General features: G+C 41.5%; 1 protein-coding gene across 5 annotated transcripts in view; it reads right to left on the reverse strand.

Moving 5' to 3' along the window:
• Window positions 1-22,979, reverse strand: part of gnptab (N-acetylglucosamine-1-phosphate transferase subunits alpha and beta) — a 105,769-nt gene that overhangs the window by 71,043 nt on the left and 11,747 nt on the right. For 4 of the 5 annotated variants that reach the window (XM_059652579.1, XM_059652578.1, XM_059652580.1 and 1 more), the window contains exons 5-8: window positions 17,518-17,556; window positions 13,301-13,506; window positions 11,973-12,037; window positions 5,416-5,550 (exon numbers count right to left, since the gene is read on the reverse strand). In XM_059652579.1, coding sequence (XP_059508562.1) covers window positions 5,416-5,550; window positions 11,973-12,037; window positions 13,301-13,506; window positions 17,518-17,556 — 445 coding nt within the window. Of the gene's footprint in view, window positions 1-5,415; window positions 5,551-11,972; window positions 12,038-13,300; window positions 13,507-17,517; window positions 17,557-22,979 lie in introns of those variants that run through there. The other variant, XM_059652582.1, reaches the window with a different exon arrangement.

Here is a 22,979-nt window from a genome sequence, read left to right on the forward strand (position 1 = left end):
TAAAAGAACTGCAAGAGATCTGGAAACTGCAAACAAAAACCTGTTTACCATTTCAGCACAAAGTATAGTTTGTACTGGGGTCAACTGTCTCAGTTGACTGAATAGCCAGTTTGTGATGCACAGTAATATCAACAGTGTGGATTCAGTTCTCACACCAGCTAAGGGTACAATGCAGGACTCTCCTTCTCAGCTTCTCCCCTTGCCTGAGGTGTAGTGATCCTCAGGTTAAACCACTATCAGTCATGTCACTAATGAAACACCAGCCCTGTGGTCTGGTAGAACTATGATGACATTAGCTTTTATAGTTTGTAATATCAGATGTTTGCTAAGTCATATATCGTATAATGCAGATAGAGGCCATTCAGCCTGTCAAGTCTGCACTTGAACGTTCTATCCCTATCCACCCAACCCCAGACTTTCCATGGCCAATCCACCTAGCCTGCACATCCCTGGACACTATTATTTAGCATGATCAATCATCCTGACCTGCATATCTTTAGGCTGTGGGAGGAAACTCACCCAGACATAGGGAGAACATACAATCTCCACAGTTGCCAGAGGTTCGAGTCAAACCTGGGTGCCTGGCACTATGTTAACCACTCCGATATATTTCCATGACATTGTTTATCCCACAATCTTAGTCATCAGCCATGACATTCTCACAAAGGCAAAATATTTTGGATGCTGGAAATCTGAAATAAAGGATTCAGATTCACAAAGTCAGACAAGATTCATGACGAGAGAGTGTTAACATTGGAAAGTCCGCAGATCTGAAACACTGACTTTGTTTCTCTCCCTCAAAATGGTGCTGGCCTGCTGCGGGTTTACTATTGTTTTCTTGCAATGACTGCACCACCCAATACAATTATTCAGCATCTTATGACATCCTCAAAAAGTTCCAAAGCACTTCTCAATCAATAACTTTGAGAGTATCATTACACCAATCCCACGCTCAGCAAGTTTTCCCAAGCATAAGAGCAGCCAGTATACCAGTTGAACAATACTTTTTATATGTTGTCACATAACCATTACTTGAACTGAGGTAGATCCTTAGTTTAACACATTAAGGAATGAAATTCGGTAGCCTGATAATGCAGCACTATCTCACGAGTGAATTTAAATGTCTGATAAGAAACCATGAAAAACATTGCTTTCTCTTGTGATGCAGGAAAACTTGAGCAATGACTTACAACCATATTATGACGAGAAGCATAAATGAACTGTACCAAGAAAGTGCAATGCAGCAACTCTTGGTGGGGGAAAAATAGTGCCAAATTGAACCAGGAAATAGTAATCATTCTTGCTGGAAGAAAATGTAGAATTTTAGAATTGACTGCACAGGCACCAAATTCTATTAAAACGCAATCACGTTATGAGTCTCAGTTACACTTAGAATGCATATCCTAAATCTGCATATCATCTGCAGTTTTATGTAATTTATTAGGATCAGTGAACTATTATCCTGCAACTTAACATACAAATTAAAACCTGGCTTATATAGCTGCCAGATTCTGCCACTCTTCTAAAATGATCTCCAGTTGTTTGCATGCCTATTTATTTGTGATACTTTTCAAAAGCAAAACAAAAGACACAATGCAATGTACAAATATTAAAACCATGTACAACTGGTCTTTGATATGGCTGGGAAATGTAAAGAACCCCATCTAGTGGCTGAAATTAATTGGAGTCCAAATAAGTCTGTCAAAAATATCCACAGGAGAATAAAATAAACAAAAAATTTGGCTAATAAACTAGCAAAAAAAATCCAAGTACTAAATTAAACCAAAACACTATGGATGCTGGAACTCTGAACTAAAAATAATGGAAATATGAAACAAGTCTGGAGCATCTATGCAGACAGAAACAGAATTGACATTGAATTTAATCACATCTTTGGGAGAGAATCACTTAATGATATTCTGTTTTTAGTACATAAATATGAAACCTGTAGCATGACATTAATCATGGAAGGTTGCACAATAGAATTTTAATGGCTGTATTTGTGATGGATTCCTAGCGTTAACGAATCCCTATCCACGATGAGCACCACACAATTCAGGATGGTAGGTGAAAATGGACTTAAAATGGTTAATTTTGAGTCTGCATTGCTGACAGAGGAAACCCTGTTCACTGCCAGTGTATATGAAAAATTTGGACACATACTGCCCATGATTTTCTGTCCATCAGTGCAGCAGAGTCTAAAAAACTATCCTGCCAACAGTACAAAGTACTTACAATCGTCAGGAAAAGTCAATAAAAACAAGGGAGAAAGGTCTGGATCAGAAAAAAGCAAAAGCCAATAAAACAAATGGGTCATTCACCCGTGCTGATTTATAGTGATAATTGTAAAAATATAAAAGCAATTGGGAACTAAGTTGAAGATGATCTTATAAAAGGACAGCCAATTATTTTGGAGGTTGAGTTGGTGATGGGGAGTGTCCTACGCAATTCACCTTCTTTTAAACAAAGCAACATCTTAAATAGGCACTACACGGACCTAGATTTGCAGTGTACCTAGGTTTTCAGATATATCGAATGGAATATCATACAAGCCAGCGGTAATGGGTATTATTGGTAAAATTGGACAAAGACAAGGCTTTTGCTGAAATTCAGGGAAACACTATCAGGTGGTGGTGATGGTAAATACGTGATCCTGCTCTTGCTAATCTACAAAAGAAGACAAATTCAAAAATACCTTAAAATAATTAAAAGATGGGAACAGTCAGAAATTACAGAAAGACCAAGACAAAACGTGCAAGTAGGTAAAATCCACCAAGGGTTACAAGCAGAAGGATGAAAGGGTCATTTTTAATACATGAGATCAAACTGATGTGGATAAAACATCTGAGAATGACAGACAACTTAACACTTGCCAAATTATCTCAGTGCAAAGTAGCAATCATAAAATAATGTGTTTAATAATCAAAATTCATTATATAAAAGCTGTGTAATGCCAGAGTGGGTAAGCACTGCATTCAGCTCTGAGCACCAATGCTCAAGAAAATATCCGAGCCAAGTAGTACAGGATAGGACAGTCATAGACTAATCCCCAACGATAAGGCATTAAAGATTGAAGAAACTGACATCAGTCTGATAGAAAAGGTAACAAGTGAGGAACAGATGACGTCTCACTCCTATTACTTCAGTATTAAACCCAAACAGATACTTGAGTGCAGTACTGAGTGAGTGCACAGTGCCGAGGTGCCAGCTTTCAGATGAGACTTTAAACCAAAGCCTTGGCTATCCGTTCAGGTGGGTACAAAAGATCCCTTGGTACCATCTTTGAAGGGGCAAGTTCTCATCTGTATCTTCAAAGAAGATCACCCAAACAGGATTGACAACACAGATTTCCTGGTCAAACTACTGTTCATAAATTTCTGAAGGATCTTGACCCGAAACATCAGCTTTCCTGCTCGGCTTACTGCGTTCTTCCAGCTCTACACCATGTTCATTAATTGAGGCCTGGTTTTCTATGCTACTACGTGGACAATACGTTCCATGAGTACTTTATTGGCTGTAAAGCAGCTTGGGAAACTCAGATTGCAAAAAGTTATATTTAACATGTCATCCTTTCACAAGCGAAAGAGTACCACAAATTGTGGGACACTATTTGATATCAACCCATCATCGTCAGATAATCGGACAAGAAAGTAAAAGTTGGTAAAGGATTGATGTTTGCTAGTCTTTTTCAGGCAAAGAGTGATTCATATTAGGAAGGTTTCTGAATGATTCAAGGGAAATAAAACATTAAATCATTCAAGGACCAAACAGATAATTGACCAGCGAGTTTTGAGAAGATTTGTAGCTCAGGTTGAGGTTCTGGATGTGACTTTGCTCGCTGAGCTGGAAAGGTTAGTTTTCAGACGTTTCGTCACCATTCTAGGTAACATCATCAACATCAACCTGGCCAAAGAAACACTGATGACACTATTAGAAGAACAGAAGACACATACACCAGACACCACCAACCTCATCAGCAAGGACAACATCATCAAGCTAGTGAACCTATGCCTCATCACCCACTTCACATTCAATAACAAAACCTACAGACAAACCAACGGTACACCCATGGGATCTGCGATATCAGGGTTCTTAGCAGAGGCAGTAATGCAGAGACTCTAACAAACAGCTCTGCCAATCATCCAACCCAAACTTTGGGTCCGCTATGTGGATGACACTTTTGTCATCACTAAACAAAACAAATTAGAGGAAACATTCAAGACCATCAATAATACCCTTTACTGGCATAACATTCACAAAAGAGGAGGAAAACAACAGCAAACTGCCATTCCTAGATGTCACAGTAGAGCGAACAGCCAATGGGGAACTTCAAACCAGTGTCTACAGGAAAACAACACATACGGACCAAATACTGAACTACAGGAGCAACCATCCCAACACCCACAAACGAAGCTGCATTAGAACATTATTCCAACGAGCCACCACACACTGCAGCACAAAGGAACTACACAGAGCAGAGGAAAATCACCTATACAGCGTATTCAAAAGAATGGGTACCCTATGAACACAGTCCGCCGATTCCTCAGTAACAAACCCAAACAAACAGACAAAATGGGCCCAGAAACCATAACCACTCTCCCCTACATCAAAGACATTTCCGAAATGACTGCCAGACTACTCGGACCTCTTGGCATCAGGGTAGCCCACAAACCCACCAACACACTAAAACAGCAGCTAATGAACTTAAAAGACCCTATACAGACAACAAGCAAAACCAACGTCATCTACAAAATACCTTGCAAGAACTGTGACAAACACTACATTGGACAAACTGGCAGAAAGCTAGCCACCAGGATACATGAGCATCAACTAGCCACAAAACGACATGACCCACTATCACTCATATCCTTACATACAGATAAGGAAGGATAGCACTTTGATTGGGACAACACATCCATCCTAGGACAAGCCAAACAGAGACACGCACGAGAATTCCTAGAAGCATGGCATTCCAACCGGAACTCCATCAACAAACACATTGACTTGGAGCCAATCTACCGTCCCCTGAGAAAAAGAACAGGAAATGACATCACCAACCCAAGGAAACCTAACCAGATAAACAGAAAGCGGGACATAACACCAGCGCTTCGTCGGAGGCTCACTGATGATGTTACCTAGAATGGTGACGAAACGTCTGAAAACTAACCTTCCAGCTCAGCGAGCAAACTCACATCCAGATAATTGACCTTTGGAGTAGAGAAAAATAAATGTAAATTTTGTGCTTCTATGACAGTAAGCTAAATTCCACCTCATCTAATGTTATACCCAATTGAAAACAGTGCACACATTGTAGATTGGTATTCTGACAGAAACATTTCCTAAAGTCACATGAATATTTATTTATTCACTATGTATACATACAGCGCCTTCAACCACAATTTAATAAGGTCTCACCTGTTTCATTTTGTCAGTAACAACTGGTGGGAGTTTGGCTCGAAGTTGTTCCTCTTCTTTGCATGTTGCTGGAAAGCCACTTAGAAAAGCAAGATTTTGCATTAGGACTGACCCAGGTGATTCTTTGTCTGTGGTCTAGACAAACAAGTTACTTCCAATTAGTTTTTTGCAGTTATTGGAACATAATAGTTATGAAACACTGAGAAATATGTTGGCCTAGAGACCTCAAACCAGGTGAAAAAGCAAGTGACATAATTGTAGAACTTTATAACACCTGAGATGAAGATCAATGATTTGAATGAGAGCACTGAATGTAACGCACCTAATTTTGACAATGACACCAAAGTAAGCTGTTGGGGTGAAGCTGGGGGGGGGTGGTGGTGGAGATAGTGTGCAAAGGGATATACACAGGTTAGTGAGTGGGCAAAATAAAAAGTACATGGAGTATGACATGATATTATGATTCTAGTTTGTAACTACAGAAGTCAAGTCCAAGAATGAATGCCGGCTTGTTAGATCATTTATTTTTATTTAACAGGGCTGTCTTTCACTGAAAGATAAACATAGCCAGAGATTTAGCTTTTATACAGAACCTTACTCTTTAAAAAAAAAGGAAGTAGAAATAAAATGAAACAAACCAAATCATCTACACATATAACTGTGAAAGAATTTGAAACACACAACAAAATAAAATCCCATCTACTCCCTAAAACCACACTTCACAGTTTATCAAAACTTATTTTTTTCCTTACAAAATACATAGGTTTGACGAAACTGCTTCTTCTCAGTTCCAATCCTATCAGCTGTGAAGCCTTTCCCTTTGAACGCACAGAAGTGAGAGCTTGGACCTCCTCAGTCTTTGAATACCCATGCTCTAGAGTTTCATAAATAAACCCTTTCACTGAGGTAACTTAGTTCTTTTAACTGCTGTGAACAATCATCTAAAAATTATACTTTCTTTTTTTGCCAGTCAGGAGTATCCGGAATAAGGCAGGTGAGCTTGCAGCTTGGATAGGTACCTGGGACTTCGATGTTGTGGCCATTTTGGAGACATGGATAGAGCAGGGTCAGGAACGGATGTTGCAGGTTCCAGGGTTTAGATCTTTCATTAAGGTCAGGGAAGGTGGTAAAAGAGGGGGAGGTGTGGCTTTGTTGGTCAAGGACAGTATAACGGCAGCTGAAAGAAACTTTGAGGACTCGTCTACTGAGGTGGTATGGGCTGAGGTTGCCGAGGAAGGTTTGTCGACTGAATCAGTATGGGAGGAAGTTCGGAACAGCAAGGGAGCAGTCACCTCACTGGGGGTTTTCTACAGACCGCCAAGTAGCAGTAGGGAGATCGAAGAACTCATTGGCCGGCAGATTGTTGAAAAGTGCAAACGTAGCAGCGTTGTTGTTATGGGTGACTTCAACTTTCCCAATATAGATTGGAACCTCCTTAGTGCAGATGGTTTGGATGGAGCCGTTTTAGTCAGGTGTGTTCAGGAGGGTTTCCTTACTCAGTATGTGGACAGGCCGATGAGGGGGTACGGCATTTCGGATTTGGTGCTCGGCAATGAGCCAGGACAGGTGTCAGATCTCGTGGTGGGAGAACACTTTGGCGACAGTGACCACAGCAGCCTCACATTTACCATAGCCATGGAAAAGGAAAGGAGCAGTTACCAGGGGAAGATATTTAACTGGGGTAAAGGAAACTATGACGCTATCAGACAGGAGTTGGGAAGTACAGATTGGAAGCAATTGTTCCACAAAGGGCACAGCAGACATGTGGAGACTGTTTAAGGAGCAGTTGTTGCGAGTGATGCATAAATTTGTTCCTCTGAGACAGGTAAGAAGGGGTAAGATGAAGGAGCCTTGGATGATGGGTACAGAGGTGCTACTTGTCAAAAAGAAAAAGGCAGCGTACGTAAGGTAGAGGAAGCACGGCTTTAGAGGATTACAAGCTTGCTCGGAAGGAGCTCAAAAGCGGACTGAGGGCGGCCAGGAGGGGGCCCGAAAAAGGCTTGGCAGGAAGGGTTAGGGAGAACCCGAAGACAATTTACTCATAAGTGAGGAATAAGAGAATGATCGGGGAGAAGGTAGGGCCGATCAGAGATAGTGTAGGGAACTTGTGTGCGGAGTCTGAGCAGATAGGGGAAGGCCTAAATGAGTTTTCTGCTTCGGTTTTCACTAAAGGAAAGCGACCTTGTTGTGAATGAGAACTTTGAGGAGCAGGAAAACAGGCTTGAACAGATCAAGATTGAGGAAGTTGATGTGCTGAAAATTTTGGCAAACATTAAGATTGATAAGTCCCCAGGGCCAAACCAGATTTATCCTGGGTTGCTCCAGGAAGCGAAAAAGGAGGTTGCTAAGCCGCTGGCAAAGATCTTTGCTTCCTCACTCTCCACGGGAGTCGTACCGGAAGATTGGAGGGAGGCAAATGTTGTTCCTCTTTTCAAGAAAGGGAATAGGGAAATCCCTGGAAATTACAGACCAGTCAGTCTTACGTCTGTGGTCAGCAAGGTTTTGGGAAGAATTCTGAGGGATAGGATTTATGACTATTTGGAAAAGCATAGTGTGATTAAAGGGAGTCAGCATGGCTTTGAGAGGGGCAGGTCATGCCTCACAAATCTTATTGAGTTCTTTGAGGAAGTCACGAGACAGGTTGACGAGGGTCGAGCAGTGGATGCGGTGTACATGGACTTCAGCAAGGCATTTGATAAGGTTCCCCACGGCAGACTCATTCATAAAGTCAGGAGGTGTGGGATACAGGGTGATTTGGCTGTCTGGATTCAGAATTGGTTGGCTGACAGGAGGCAGAGAGTGGTTGTAGACGGTAAGTATTCTGCTTGGAGGTCAGTGCTGAGTGGTGTCCCGCAGGGCTCTGTTCTTGGGCCTCTGCTCTTTGTAGTTTTTATAACCGACTTGGAAGAGGAGGTTGAGGGGTGAGTTAGTATGTTTGCTGATGACACAAAGGTTGGAGGTGCTGTTGATAGTATCAAGGGCTATTGCAGGCTTCAGCGAGACATTGACAGTATGCAGAGCTGGGCTGAGAAATGGCAGATGGAGTTCAACCTGGATAAATGCAAAGTGATGCATTTTGGAAGGTCGAACTGAAATACTGAATATAGGATTAAAGGCAGGATTCCTGGCAGTGAGGAGGAATAGCGGGATCTTGGTGTTCAAGTGCATAACTCCCTCAAAGTTGCCACCCAGGTAGATAAGGTTGTTAAGAGAGCATATGGTGTTTTGGCTTTCATTAACGGGGGGATCGAGTTTAAGAGCCACGAGGTTATGCTGCAGCTCTACAAAGCCCTGGTGAGACCACACATGGAATATTGTGTCCAGTTCTGGTCAGCCTAATATAGGAAAGATGTGGAGGCTTTGGAGAGAGTGCAAAGGAGGTTTACCAGGATGCTGCCTGGACTGAAGGGCTTGTCTTACGAGGAAAGGTTGACTGAGCTCAGACTTTTCTCTCGGGAGAGAAGGAGGAAGAGAGGTGACCTGATCGAGGTGTACAAGGTAATGAGAGGCATGGATAGAGTCGATAGCCAGAGACTTTTCCCCAGGGCAGGATTGACTGCCACGAGGGGTCATAGTTTTAAGATGTTAGGAGGAAGGTATAGATGGGACGTCAGAGGGAGGTTCTTCACCCAGAGAGTTGTGAGCGCATGGAATAGTTTACCAGTGGTAGTCGTGGAAGCGGCAACATTAGTGACATTTAAGCGACTGCTGGACATGCACGTGGACAGCAGTGAATTGAGGGGAATGTAGGTTAGGTTATTTTATTTTTGGATTAGGAATATTCCACGGCACAACATCGTGGGCTGAAGGGCCTGTACTGTGCTGTACTTTTCTATGTTCTATGCTCTGTTGATTTGGAGCCCATCTACCACCCTCTGAGAGTGTGTTGGTGGGTTTGTGGGCTACCACGATGCCAAGAGGTCTGAGTAGTCTGGCAGTCATTTCCAAGATGCCTTTGATGTAGCGGAGTGTGGTTATGGTTTCTGGGCACATTTTTTCTGTTTGTTTGGGTTTGTTGCTGAGAAATCGGCGGACTGTGTTCATTGGGTACCTGTTCTTTTTGAATATGCTGTATAGCCCACAAACCCACCAACACACTAAAACAGCAGCTAATGAACTTAAAACACCCTATACAGACAGCAAGCAAAATGAACGTCATTTACAAAATACCTTGCAAGAACTGTAACAAACACTACATTGGACAAACTGGCAGAAAGCTAGCCACCAGGATACATGAACATCAACTAGCCACAAAAAGACATGTCCCACTATCACTAGTATCCTCACAGACAGATGAAGACACCACTTTGATTGGGACAACATATCCATCCTAGGACAAGCCAAACAGAGACACGCACGAGAATTCCAACCGGAACTCCTTCAACAAACATACTGATTTGGAGCCCATCTACTACCCTGAAAAAAAGAACAGGAAATGGTATCAACACTGGAGATGATATCACCAACCCAAGGAAACCTAAACTCATAAATAGAAAGTGGGACATAACCCCAGCACTTCACTAGAGGCTCACTGATGATGTTACCTAGAATGGTGATGAAACGTCTGAAAACGAATCTTCCAGCTCAGCGAGCAAACTTACATCCAGAACATCAACTTGAGCAACAAATCTTCTCAAAACTCGTTAAACTCAAAATAAGTTGGACACCACAGAATAATGATACCTGTTATTAAATACAGCAAAACTTACTCAACGATGCAAAGAGAACACCAACAGAATACACTGGAAAACGTTATCAACTGCAACAGCCTAAGAAAAAAATGTTTTCCGATATGAACAAACTGAGAGAAAATAAAATACACATAGACTCTATACTTTTGCTGTACTTGGGGAAATGTGGCTACAACAAATTAAATCAACAAGGGTCAGTACGGCAGGACAAGGGGCGGCACTGTAACTCATGGGGTGGCATAGTAACTCAGTGATTAGCATTGCTGCCTCATAGCACCAGGGACCCAGTTTCGAGTCCACCCTCGGGTGACTGTCTGCGTGGAGTTTGTATGTTCTCCCTGTGCCTGAGAGTGTTTCCTCCGGGTGCTCTGGTTTCTTCCCAAAATTCAAAAGATTTGTAAGTTAGGTGGATGAGCCTTGCTAAATTACCCATTGTGTGCAATGGGAAATACAGGGTTACAGAGTAGTGGGGTGCTCTTCAGAAGAGTTGGTGTGAGTTCAATGGGCCGAATAGCCTGATTCCAAACTGTAGGAATTCTATAATTCTGACTGTGTTTTGGCAGCTTTTATAAAAGCATTCACAAAGTATTGCATGTCCAATGCAGGTGACACTATAACAAGGCCAGATATGCCCACACACAGCTACTGAGAAAGAGATAGTGAGCCTTCTTAGTTAGCTGTTGTACATGCACCAGAAGCAAGGTGGCTTCTTGGCTGCTATGAATATTAAGTAAAGAGCTTCCTAATCAAGATGCCATTTTGCCATAAAACCCACTGCCACCTTTCACCTACTGGCATGCATCGACCTGAGAATATTTGGGTGACAAAAGGCAGTGACCAATAAGAGGAAGAATTAATTGTTTTGACTCAATTGATGTTCCAGTTGTACCAGCTTTCAATGGGTCGTGGTCCAGTGTTTCAAGCTGTAATCAGAGATCAAGAATTGAATGGCATTCATTGTTCACAAATTACAAATGTCCATTCAGAGAGCCCCTGCATATTTCACTGTGTGAGCTTCTCAATAACTAAGCAATTTTGCAGATTTCATTGTATGTTACTCACTTGGATGGAGGAATAGTATTATCAGACTGTTTAGTCCAGAGACCCAGGTAATGTCCTGGGGATCTATGTTCAAAGCCCACCATGGCAGATGGTGGAATCTGAAATCAATAAATGTCTGAAATTGTAAGTCCAATGATGAACATAAATCCATTGTCAATTGTCAGGAGAAAACCCAACTGGTTCACTAATTCCCTTTAGGGAAGGAAAATGTAACTCCACATGACTCCAAACCTACAGCAATGTGGCTGACATTTACCTGCCCTCTGGGCAATTAAGGATAGGTAATTAATGCTGACCTAACCAGTGATGCTCTCATCCAATGAATGAATAGAATGAAAAATGATAATAGGGCTACAGGTAAAATTATGAGGACAGATTGCACAAACACGGATTGTGTGCTCTTGAACTTAAAGTTAAGGGGCTAAACAGTTAAAGTCTCCAAAAGGAAAAAGTAATTTGATAATGTAAATGCACTCACCAGAGGAAGTAATCAGATACTATATTAATATCAGAGCTAGGCCATATACGAGTGAAAGCAGGAAATATTTTTCACAAAGAGTTGTATAAAACTGGCATTTCCTTGCCAAAAAGACTGTGGACATTAGGTTAATTAAAAGGTGCAAAAGGGAGACTGACAAGTTTTTATTTAGGCATGGATATTAAGGGTTCAACAACTCCTACAAATGATTAGTCAACTGATAACTTAATTTTTACTTCAGTATTAACTCATTTCTAGAATTTAGGTATATGAATATGTGCTTGTTAGTCGATGATAACAAACTTAAAATAAATACAAAAACCTACCAGATAGCCTCTCCATCCCAGAAGTTTATCATTTTGCTTCTGTATTGCTGAAAGCGCATCATCCACTGAAACAAAATATTTCAATAGTACATTAGATTTACAGATACATTGTAAATCTGTGACCCCTTCATCTATGTTATTTCTGAACAAAATGAGCCTCCGATATGCATATATACAGTAGAGCTATTTTAAAGTACAGTACAGCTGGCTGCAGCGCTTGCAACTTTAACAGGAGGTTCATCAAGTTTCACAGACCAAAAAAACTACTGATTTGCAGGAACTGAATACAGTTCTCAAATTGCACTAGAAATTTAGAACACAGAACATAGAACAATACAGCGCAGAACAGGCCCTTCGGCCCTCGATGTTGCGCCGACCTGTGAACTAATCTAAGCCCCCTCCCCCTACACTATCCCATCATTATCCATCTGCTTATCCAAGGGCTGTTTAAATGCCCCTAATGTGGCTGAGTTAACTACATTGGCAGGCAGGGTGTTCCATGCCCTCACCACTCTGAGTAAAGAACCTGCCTCTGACATCTGTCTTAAATCTATCACCCCTCAATTTGTAGCTATGCCCCCTCATACAAGCTGAAGTCATCATCCTCAGGAAGACTCTCACTGTCCACCTTATCTAATCCTCTGATCATCTTGTATGTTTCTATTAAATCCCCTCTTAGCCTCCTCCTCTCCAATGAGAACAGACCCAAGTCCCTCAACCTTTCTTCATAGGGCCTACGCTCCAGACCAGATAACATCCAGGTAAATCTCCTCTGCACCTTTTCCAATGCTTCCAATTCCTTCCTATTATGGGGTGACCAGAACTGCACGCAATATTCCAAATGAGGCCACACTAGCATTTTGTACAGTTGTAGCTTAACATCACGATTCCAGAACGCAAATTTGATCATTGCCGCTTTATAGTCAATCATACAATGCAAGATCCCACAAATTTAATTGCTTGTTCAGCTGGTTTCATGCTGTTGCTTAAGGAAAGAATGCTGGCTGGGACTCCAGGGTAATCTCTCATCTTCGAATATTTCTATGGGCTTTTGTTTTACAATAAGCAAATGAAGGCTCAGTTTACCATCTCCCATAGAAGTCCATATATTCTGCTTCAAATCACTAAGCATGTGTCACAGTTTCAAAATCCAGCGCAAAATGATTCCTCCTGTATGATCCTAAATTTCTTCTTAACCACACATACATAATCCATATAATACATATTTGACTTCAAATTCTTCAATGAATGTCAGAATTTCAGTTTTCATCAATTTAAAACAGAACTTACTACTTAGTCTTATATTCAGCTATGTCATTTACACTTACCTTCTTTTAGATTATCAAACATGATTACAGTAATATTGGATAATGGATTTTTCAGCTTTGGTATTTGCAATATTTGTTTTACAGCCTGAAGGAAAGGGTACAGCGAAGGCAGTTCCTTGACTGTAATATTTGCTGGTAAACTTGGATCCAAAACAATCATTGGTCCCTTAACACATTGCGATAACAAGCATTCTGGCTGCTTCTCACTGAAATCAATAAAACCTTTGTTAATATGGTATTATATTTTTCTATGTTAACAATCAGTAAGTCAGACATACTATACCACACTCATTGTTTAGTCTCTTCAGTTTTTGCAAAAACATTTAGATTTGTTAAATTAGTTTTGAAGCAGGCAAGTTTTATTTATCCCTTTTTCCAAGAAACATTCCTACTTCAGTTAGGTCATTAAGACAATGCAGTTCAAAGCACCCTGATCTATAACATAAGAACAGCACTTCAACACCCTGCCCAGATAAGCCTACTTATCCAAACATAGGAAGATGCTTACTCCCCAAACAATGCTTCTCGTAATACTCCCCTAAACAATGCTTCTCGTAAGGCTACACGACTCAGCAGACAACTTGGAACTCATCACAGCCACCACTCTGTTGTGGGGCAACTCAATGTGGCTAACAAGCAGTTTCACTCAGTAAGCACCAAAACAGAACTTACTACTTAGTCTTATATACACAACAGTACTCATTGAAGAATGAAACACTCACCACTCCCAATCTCACTCTGCTTCCAAACAAAAATGATCTCACTTAAATTTCAAAACATACTCAGTATGCCAAAGCCAGAAGTCCCCCTCCTTCAACCCCGGAGAGGTTTAACATCTATCTCTAATGTTCCAAAAACACCATATCTCCCATGTCAAGGGTATAAACAATTAATTATTCAATCAATTCTTCACTTGTCTTCCATCTAAAACAGAAAATACAGCTTCACCTAGCTTTCAGCTAAGGTAGAAGTAAAACACCCATCTCCAAAACCAATCTTCTTTGAGGATCTGTCAGTGTCTAAGATGAAGAGCATAAGTCACATTCCTAACTCAATATGCTTTAGCAGCTCATCACTGAAGACATCGTACTCAATGGAATATTAAAACATTCATACAATGACAATTTAAATATATTTTAAATGAAAAATAACTCATGAACATCCTTTATGAAAACAGCAAGAAATGCGCTTTTTAAAAGTGTAATTTTTTCAAAATATGGTCAACATATCTACTACTGCAAATAAAGATACACAGGAATAAAAAAAAATTTTCTGCAATCCAAAAGACTCCCACTTTATAACCTGGGAGATTATGAGGGAAATGTTTGGACATGTCTATTACAACCATCTTCTGAGCAAGATTCCCAATTCATATGGTTTTTTAGATTAGATTAGATTCCCTACACAGTATGGAAACAGGCCCTTCGGCCCAACAAGTCCACACCGCCCTTTCGAGCATCCCACCCAGAACCATCCCCCTATAACCCACACACCTCTAAACGCTACGGGCAATTTAGCACGGCCGATCCAACTAGCCTGCACATCTTTGGATTGTGGGAGGAAACCCATGCAGACACGGGGGGATCGTGCAAACTCCGCACAGACAGTTACCCAAGGCTATAATCAAACTCGGGTCCCTGGTGCTGTGAGGCTGCAGTGCTAACCACTGAGCCATCGTTCCGCCCAGACAGGATATCTCAAACTGTTAAACTCCTGGGTGAGAAGGGATGAACTGGCTCCCTTCTTTATTCTCCCATCCTAGGGTTTGGGTTGCAATAAGGTTATTTTAAAAAGGGTCTGTTCCCTTATGGATACCTGTCTTTTAAATCGAAATGAATTTCTGTTTTAAAAGAAGCCAAATTCACCAGGCTTTCTTGATTAACGTAAAGAAAGAGTTTATTAATTATTGCACTCGAGAAATAGTAATACAACATACATATACAGAATAGAAATAAAGGGGCGAAACCAAAAAATATATGACATTTAGAAAAGTCTCTGAATTGTTTGTGATGAGCAGACAGATGAACATGGTGGCCAATGTGGTAGAGGTTACTGGTACAGCTGAATCTGGCATGGGGACAGTCAATTTCATGATCCTTACTTTTGCAGGTTGTAATCCTGTAGTTTAGGTGCCTTTCGAACATGCTTGAATTCCAGGATTCACGATGAGAATGTCCTCTGTTGTCCTGTTCACTTTTCAACTAGATTGCAGCACTCAAACCTACAGACATTCTTTACCGGCAGCACAGCAGTAACTAGGGGATAGTTCCTTGACTATGACTGTCATACCACACTCAAATCCAGGCTGAAACAACCAGGAGCCTTTAATCCTTCTAATCCACATCAGAAGTGTTGAAACTGGCTTTTTAACCCGCCCTTGCGTTTGCCAGATGGCTAAAACAGACATGTGTTTGGAGGTGGTTTTCCGCCGAGACAGGTGAGATACACCTTGTTATCTCTTCTAGTTGTATTTCTCTGTTTGAAGTTTCCCTAACAATTTCATACAGGGCATTGTCAATTTCTGAATTTAAATTTGTAATTTTTTTGCAGCAGTTCTTTTAAAAATATGTTTTGGATTTATAGGTAAATACTACTTATAACTACTTCAGGGTTCTGAACCATTGTCATTTCAAATGTGCCACAGAATAAAAGTCATGGTCATAATCTTCAAAAGCCTGCCACACACATTCATATAAAAGTCCGGTTTCTAAGAATAAATTTTGAGCCAAAAAAGCGATGTAGCAACACAAATATATAGTAACACTGCCACCAATTTGGTGGTAGCAGCTGATGGTACACAGCAGTAATATTTGACGGAATAAAGTCCATCCTCTCACTACATAACTGTTTACATCTAATGATTTCAGAATTGCCAAATCAGAGACTGATTACTCACTGAAGCATTTCATCATTAAAATTTTATTCATAAAACACAGCAGTAACTTATGTACAGAAAATTAAACCAATTTGTCAAATTCAAAACAAAGCCATATAAAATTTGTGCGTCAAATTTTGATTATAAGCCATTGAAATGCTCCAAAACTACCAAATTCTGTTGAGATGTGCAGTGAAATCTTAAGTCTGATGTCACAGTCCAAAGTTGTTATGCCTCAAGTAAGCAGTACACCATCAATCACACACACTATCCATGGCTGACTTTGAAAGCGCAATTATTTTTGCTGGGGCAGCAAAGTGGTTAGCATTGCTGCCTCATAGCACCAAGGACTCGGGTTCAATTCCAGCCTTGAATGACCTTTTGGAATGTGAACATTCTCCCAGCATCTGTGTGGGTTTCCTTCTGGTGCTCCGGTTTCCTCCCACAGTCCAAAGACGTGCAGGTTAGTTGGACAGGCAATTCAAAATTGCCCTTAGTGTCCAGGGATTGTGCAGACTCGGTGGATTAGCTATTGCACATGAAGGGTAACAAGGATAGGGTTGGTGGCTAGGTTTGAGTGGGATGTGGAAGCTCTTCAGAGGGTTGGTTCAGACCCTATTGGCCGAACGACCTCTTTCCACATCATAGAATCCCTATGATTTGACTTTTTTTGCTCATTCCAGGATGAAGGTTCACACAGCTACATCAGAAAGAAAATGAATCCGCTGACAATCACTGATGTATTTTGCAATTTCATCTTCCAAAGTTGGGCATATACTAGGTTCTCTTCTGTTGGCACATTTATTTTCAGAACATGTACAGCACTCTCTCTAAAATCTAATCCCTTTCTACGACATCTTGAATTCTCTAGCTTCTGCACGATAATTTGTCTGCTCTGCAATTTGAAGGCATTAGGTTTGAGCTAAGCTGAAGGATCCGTTCCTTCTTGATGGCGTGTTGTCATATTAAAGGGCAGATTGGTGGCAGTGTAGCACACACCAGTGAGGTGGTAGTCTTGACAACTTGTGTTGAGCTGTGCCAACATAAGAAGCTGAAATTCCATCTTCAATAATATGCTAGTCTATGATTCTGTGAATGAGGTGGTTTTCAAGGGTCGTATTTTTTTAAATACCAGATCAAGAATTACTCTCCATCAATGTCCAGGATCCATCAAAACTAGTAAATGACAATCATTCAATGTGATTGTTGCCCAATTTATCCACAGTATGCTGAATTTACATTGTGCTAAAATACCAACATAAATCAGTTATTAAAGAATAAGATGCTACTTGGAAGAAACACTTCAAAAAGGCATTGAGAAGTTTAAGATCAAGTAATTTACCTTTGCTTAGTGGCTTCTGTGGCATTTCCAAGACTCTCTCTAAAAAAAAAAGAGGATGGGAATTTGTTAACAGAAAAAAAAGGAAAATCTATTTCTTCAAAACAATTACAGTAAATGAGACCAGACAAGTACATGCACAGACGAGGCCTTAAGCTTCTGTTTCAAAAATTCATAAATTATACTTAGATCTATAATTTATGCACTACTTTAAAAAATTCACAGGATGTGGATGCCATAGCTAGATCAGCATTTACTACCCATCCCTAAATGCCCTTAAGGTAGTGGTGGTGAGCTGCCTTCTTGAGCCACTGAAATCCATATGCTGAAGGTACAATGTTCTTAGGGAGGAAGTTCCAGGAATTTTACCCAGCAGCAATGAAGGAATGGTGACATATTTCAGTCAATATGACAAGTGGGCTTTGCAGGGAACTTGCTGGTAGTGCTGTTTCCATCCTTCTAAGAGTAAAAACACTGATCATTTGAGAGGTATTTTCAGAGGAGGCTTGGTCAGTTGTTGCAGTGCATGTTGCAGATAGTACACACTGTTGCCACTGTGTCAACGATGGATGCATTCAATATTGGAGGTTTGGGTAGGATGCCAATCAAGTTGCTGCTTTGTACTGATGGTTTCCAGCTTCTCATGTGCTGTTAAAGCTGCTCTAACCCAGCTAAGAGTACAGTATTACCCTATACTCTTATTCCCTTATCCTAGGGTAAAGCAGTTGATGTGGTATATATGGATTTCAGTCAAGTATTTGATAAAGTTCCCCACAGTAGGCTATTGCAGAAAATACAGAGGCATGGAATTGAGTGTGATTTAGCAGTTTGGATCAGAAATTGATTAGCTGGAAGAAGACAGAGGGTGGTGGCTGATAGGAATTGTTCATCCTGGAGCTCAGTTACTGGTGGTGTACTGCAAGGATCTGTTTTGGGGCCACTGCTGTTTGCCATTTTTATAAATGACCTGGATGAGGGCATGGAAGGATGGGTTAGTAAATTTGCGGATGACACAAGTTGGTGGAGTTGTGGATAGTGCGGAAGGATGTTGCAGGTTACAGAGGGACGTAGATAAGCTGCAGAGCTGGGCTGAGAGGTGGCAAGTGGAGTTTAAAGCGGAAAAGTGCGAGGTGATTCACTTTGGAAGGAGTAACAGGAATACAGGGTACTGGGCTAATGGTAAGATTCTTGGTAGTGTGGATGAGCAGAGATATCTCGGTGTCCATGTGCAGAGATCCCTGAAAGTTGCCACCCAGGTTGATAAGTAAAGAAGGCATGCGGTATGTTGGATTTTATTGATAGTGGGATTGAGTTTCGGAGCCACGAGGTCATGTTGCAGCTGTACAAAATTGTGGCGCGGCCACACTTGGAGTATTGCATACAGTTCTAGTCACCACATTACAGGAAGGATGTGGAAGCATTGGAAAGGGTGCAGAGGAGATTTACCAGGATGTGGCCTGGTATGGAGGGAAGGTCTTACGAGGAAAGGCTGAGGGACTTGAGGCTGTTTTCGTTAGAGAGAAGAAGGTTAAGAGGCGACTTAATAGAGACGTACAAGATGATCAGAGAATTATATAGGGCGGTCAGTGAGAGCTTTTTTCCCCTCGGCTGGTGATGGCTGGCACGAGGGAACTTAGCTTTAAATTGAGGGTGACAGATATCGGACAGATGTCAGAGGTAGGTTCTTTACTCAGACAGTGGTAAGGGCGTGGAATGCCCTGCCTGCAACAGTAGTAGACGCGCCAACTCGTTACAGCCTTGGTTCAAACATGGACAAAAATGCTGAATTCCACAGGTGAGGAGAGAGTGACAGTCCTTGATATCAAGATTGCATTCGATCAAGTGTGGCATCAAGGAGCCCTAGCAAAACTGGGATCAATGGGTATTGGGAGCAAACTCTCCAGTGCTTGGAGTTATAGGAAGATGCCCATAGTTGTTGGAGGTCAATCAGCTCAACTACAGGACATCTCTGCAGGAGCTCCTCAGGGTGGTGTCCAAGGCCTGATGATCTTTAGCTGCAACAACGATGACTTTCCCTCCATTATAAGGTCAGAAGTGGGGATGTTCATCGATGACTGCGCAATGGTCAGCACCATTTGTGACTCCTCAGACACCGAAGCAGTCCATATTCGAATGTAACAAGACCTGGACAATATCCAGGCTTGGGCTGACAAATGTCAAGTGACATTCGGGCTACACAAATGCGAGGCTATGACCATCACCAATAAGAGACAGACTAACCATCACCCTTTGACATTCAATGGTGTTACCATCACTGAATCCCCCACTTTCAACATCCTGGGGGTTACCATTGACCAGAAACTCAACTGGACTCACTACATTAACACAGTGGCTAAAAGAGCAGGCCAGGAGCTGGGAATACTGCAGCAAGCAACTCCTCCTGACTCCCCAAAGCCTATCCACTATCTACAGGGCACAATTCTAGAGTGTGACAGAATACTCTGCCCTAGACCGGATGAATGCAGCCCCAACAACACAAGAAGCTTGACACCATTCAGGACAAAGCAACCTGCATGATTGGCACCACTTCCTAAAGCATCCACTCCCTTCACCACCAACGCTCAGTAGCAGCAGTGTGTACTATCGATAAGACGCACTGCAGAAATTCATCATAGATCCTCAAACAGCACTTTCCAAACCCACAACCACTTCCAACTAGAAAGACAAGGGCAGCAGAGATATAGGAATACTCCCGCCCGCAAGTTCACCACCAAGCCACTCACCATCCTGACTTAGAAATATATTGCCATTCCTTCATTGTTGCTGGGTCAAAATTCTGGAATTCTCTCCCTAAGGGCATCGTGGGTCAACCTACAGCAGAAAGTCTGCAGTGGAGCAAGAAGGCAGCTCACAACCATCTTCTCAAGGGCACTAGGGGCATGCAAGACTAGGTGGCTAGCCAGTGAGGCCCACATCCCACAAATGAATAGAATATGCACTTTGGTAGGCAGAATAGATGGTCAAACTATTTTCTAAAAAGAGGAAAGCTTTAGAAATCTGAAGTACAAAGAACCTTAGGCATCCCAATTCAGGATTCTCTTAAGGTTAACATGCAGTTTCAATTGATAGTTAGGAAGGCAATATCAGCATTCATTTCAAGGGGACTGGAAAAGAAGAGCAGAGATACATTGCTGAGACTGTAATAGGCTCTAGTCAGAATACTTTGAGCAGTTTTGGTATTTAAGGAAGGCCGTGCTGGTGCTGGAGGAGGTCCAGGCACAATTTACAAGATTGACAACTAGGGACGAAGGGCTTGTCACATGAGAAGAGGATGAAGACACTGGGTCTGCACTCAATGGAGTTTAGAAGGGTGACGGGCGATCGGATTGAAAATTCACAGAATACTGACAGGCCTGGGCAGATTGGACATGGGCAAGACTTTTCCAATAGTAGGAGAAACTAGGACCTGTGAGTAAAGCCTCAGAGTAAACAGTTGAGAAATATAGCTGTGATCAAATGATAAGAGTAGATTCAATGAGCTGAATGGCCTAGTTCTGCTCTTATATCTTACTGTCCTATGAAAGTCAAGGGGAATGGCTGGATTATCTCTTGCTAGAAATGGTCACTGCCTGGCACTTGTGTGGCATGACTGTTACTTGTACTTGTCCTATAAATTTAAGCCTCAGTATGAACAAGGAACAAAACAGGCCCTTCAAGCCTGTTCCACTCAACAGGATCATGTCTGGTTTCATTTCGTCTTCAATGTTACATCCTTAAATATCTCCAATAATTATTCATCTTCTTCATAAATATGAATGCATCACCACCTTTATATTTCAAAATTCTACATCCACTAAACTTTAGGGAGGGAAATTCCAAATTCTCTCAACCTGCAAAGTAAAAACAAATTCCTCTTCAGTGTCTAAACAGGTACTCCTTATTTTTAAAACTATGACTCCTACCTCTCAATTCTTCCACAAGGAAAAGCAGCCTTTCAATATCCACCAGTCCAACTCCCTTCAGGATCTTGTGTGTTGATTAAGTCACCTCTGATTCTTCCAGACTCTAGAGGATACAGGGCTAGCTTTTCCCCATAACGCAATCTGCTCATTGCAGGAATTAGTCCAGGGAACCTTATATGAGCTGCTTCCAATGTTTTAACATCCTTTTACAAGTACAGCAACCAGTATTGTACACAGTGCTCCGAATGCTGTCTAACCTGCCAAATGCCTTGTATAACTGAAGCATAACCTCCCTACTCTTTCATCCAATTCCTCTCATTTAGCATAACGTTCTATTGGTTTTCCTGATCATTTGCTGTACGTGCACACTAACCTTCTGTAATTAATGCACTAGGACACCCAGATACCTCTGAATCTCACACCTCTGCAACTTCATTTCAATAATGCTTCTTTTATCTTGTTTCTGACTAAATGAAAAATTTCATTCTCCCACATTATACTCCATTTACCAGATCTTTGCCCACTCAGTGAACCCATTTCCCTTTGTAGGATCCTAATGTCTTCTGCACAATTCATTTTCCTACCCATCAACAGCATGGTATCAGTAAATTTAGTTATCATACCTTTGGTCCCTTCATCCAAATCACTTACATAAACAGTAAAGCAGCTGAGTACCCAGCAATGACCCCTGCAGCACACCACTTGTGACATCCTGTCAAACTGAAAAAGACTCAATTACTCCTGTTCTCTGCTTCCTGTTAGCCATCCCAATGCGTTATCTACCACTCCATGAGCTTTAATTTTCTGCAATAACCTTTGATTTGGCACCTCATCAAATGCCTTCTGTAAATCAAAGTACAAAATATCCACCAATTACCTATCATCTATAGCACGAGTTACTTCTTCAAAGAACTCTAATAAATCAGTTAAATGATTTTCCCTTGTCAATACCATGTGGCTCTGCCTGATTGCCTTGAACTTATTTAACTGTCTTGTTATAACATCTTTAATAATAGCTTCGAACAATTTCCCTAAAACAGACATTAAGCTGACTGGCCAGGTCTTGCTGCATTGGACACAGACTGCTTCATTATCTGATGAATTGCAAATAGCTCTGAGCTTTGCAAAATTACAAGTGAATATTACTGCATCTTATGTAGGAGGAAAGGTCATTGATGAAGCAACTGAAGATGGTTGTGGATAGTACACTATCTTGAGGAAGTCCTGTAGCTGACTGAGATAAGACCATAAGACCCAGGAGTGGAAGTAAGGCCATTCGGCCCATCAAGTCCACTCCACCATTTAAATCATGGCTGATGGGCATTTCAACACCACTTCCCTGCACTCTCCCCGCAGCCTTTGATCCCTTCTGAGATCAAGAATTTGTCGATCTCTGCCTTGAAGGCATCCAACGTCCCAGCCTCCACTGCGCTCCGTGGCAATGAATTCCACAAGCCCACCACTCTCTGGCTGAAGAAATGTCGTCTCATTTCAGTTTTAAATTTACCCCCCCTAATTTTAAGGCTGTGCCCACGGGTCCTA

This window comes from Stegostoma tigrinum, chromosome 18, assembly GCF_030684315.1.
Source record: "Stegostoma tigrinum isolate sSteTig4 chromosome 18, sSteTig4.hap1, whole genome shotgun sequence".
Classification (NCBI taxonomy): Eukaryota; Metazoa; Chordata; class Chondrichthyes; order Orectolobiformes; family Stegostomatidae; genus Stegostoma; species Stegostoma tigrinum.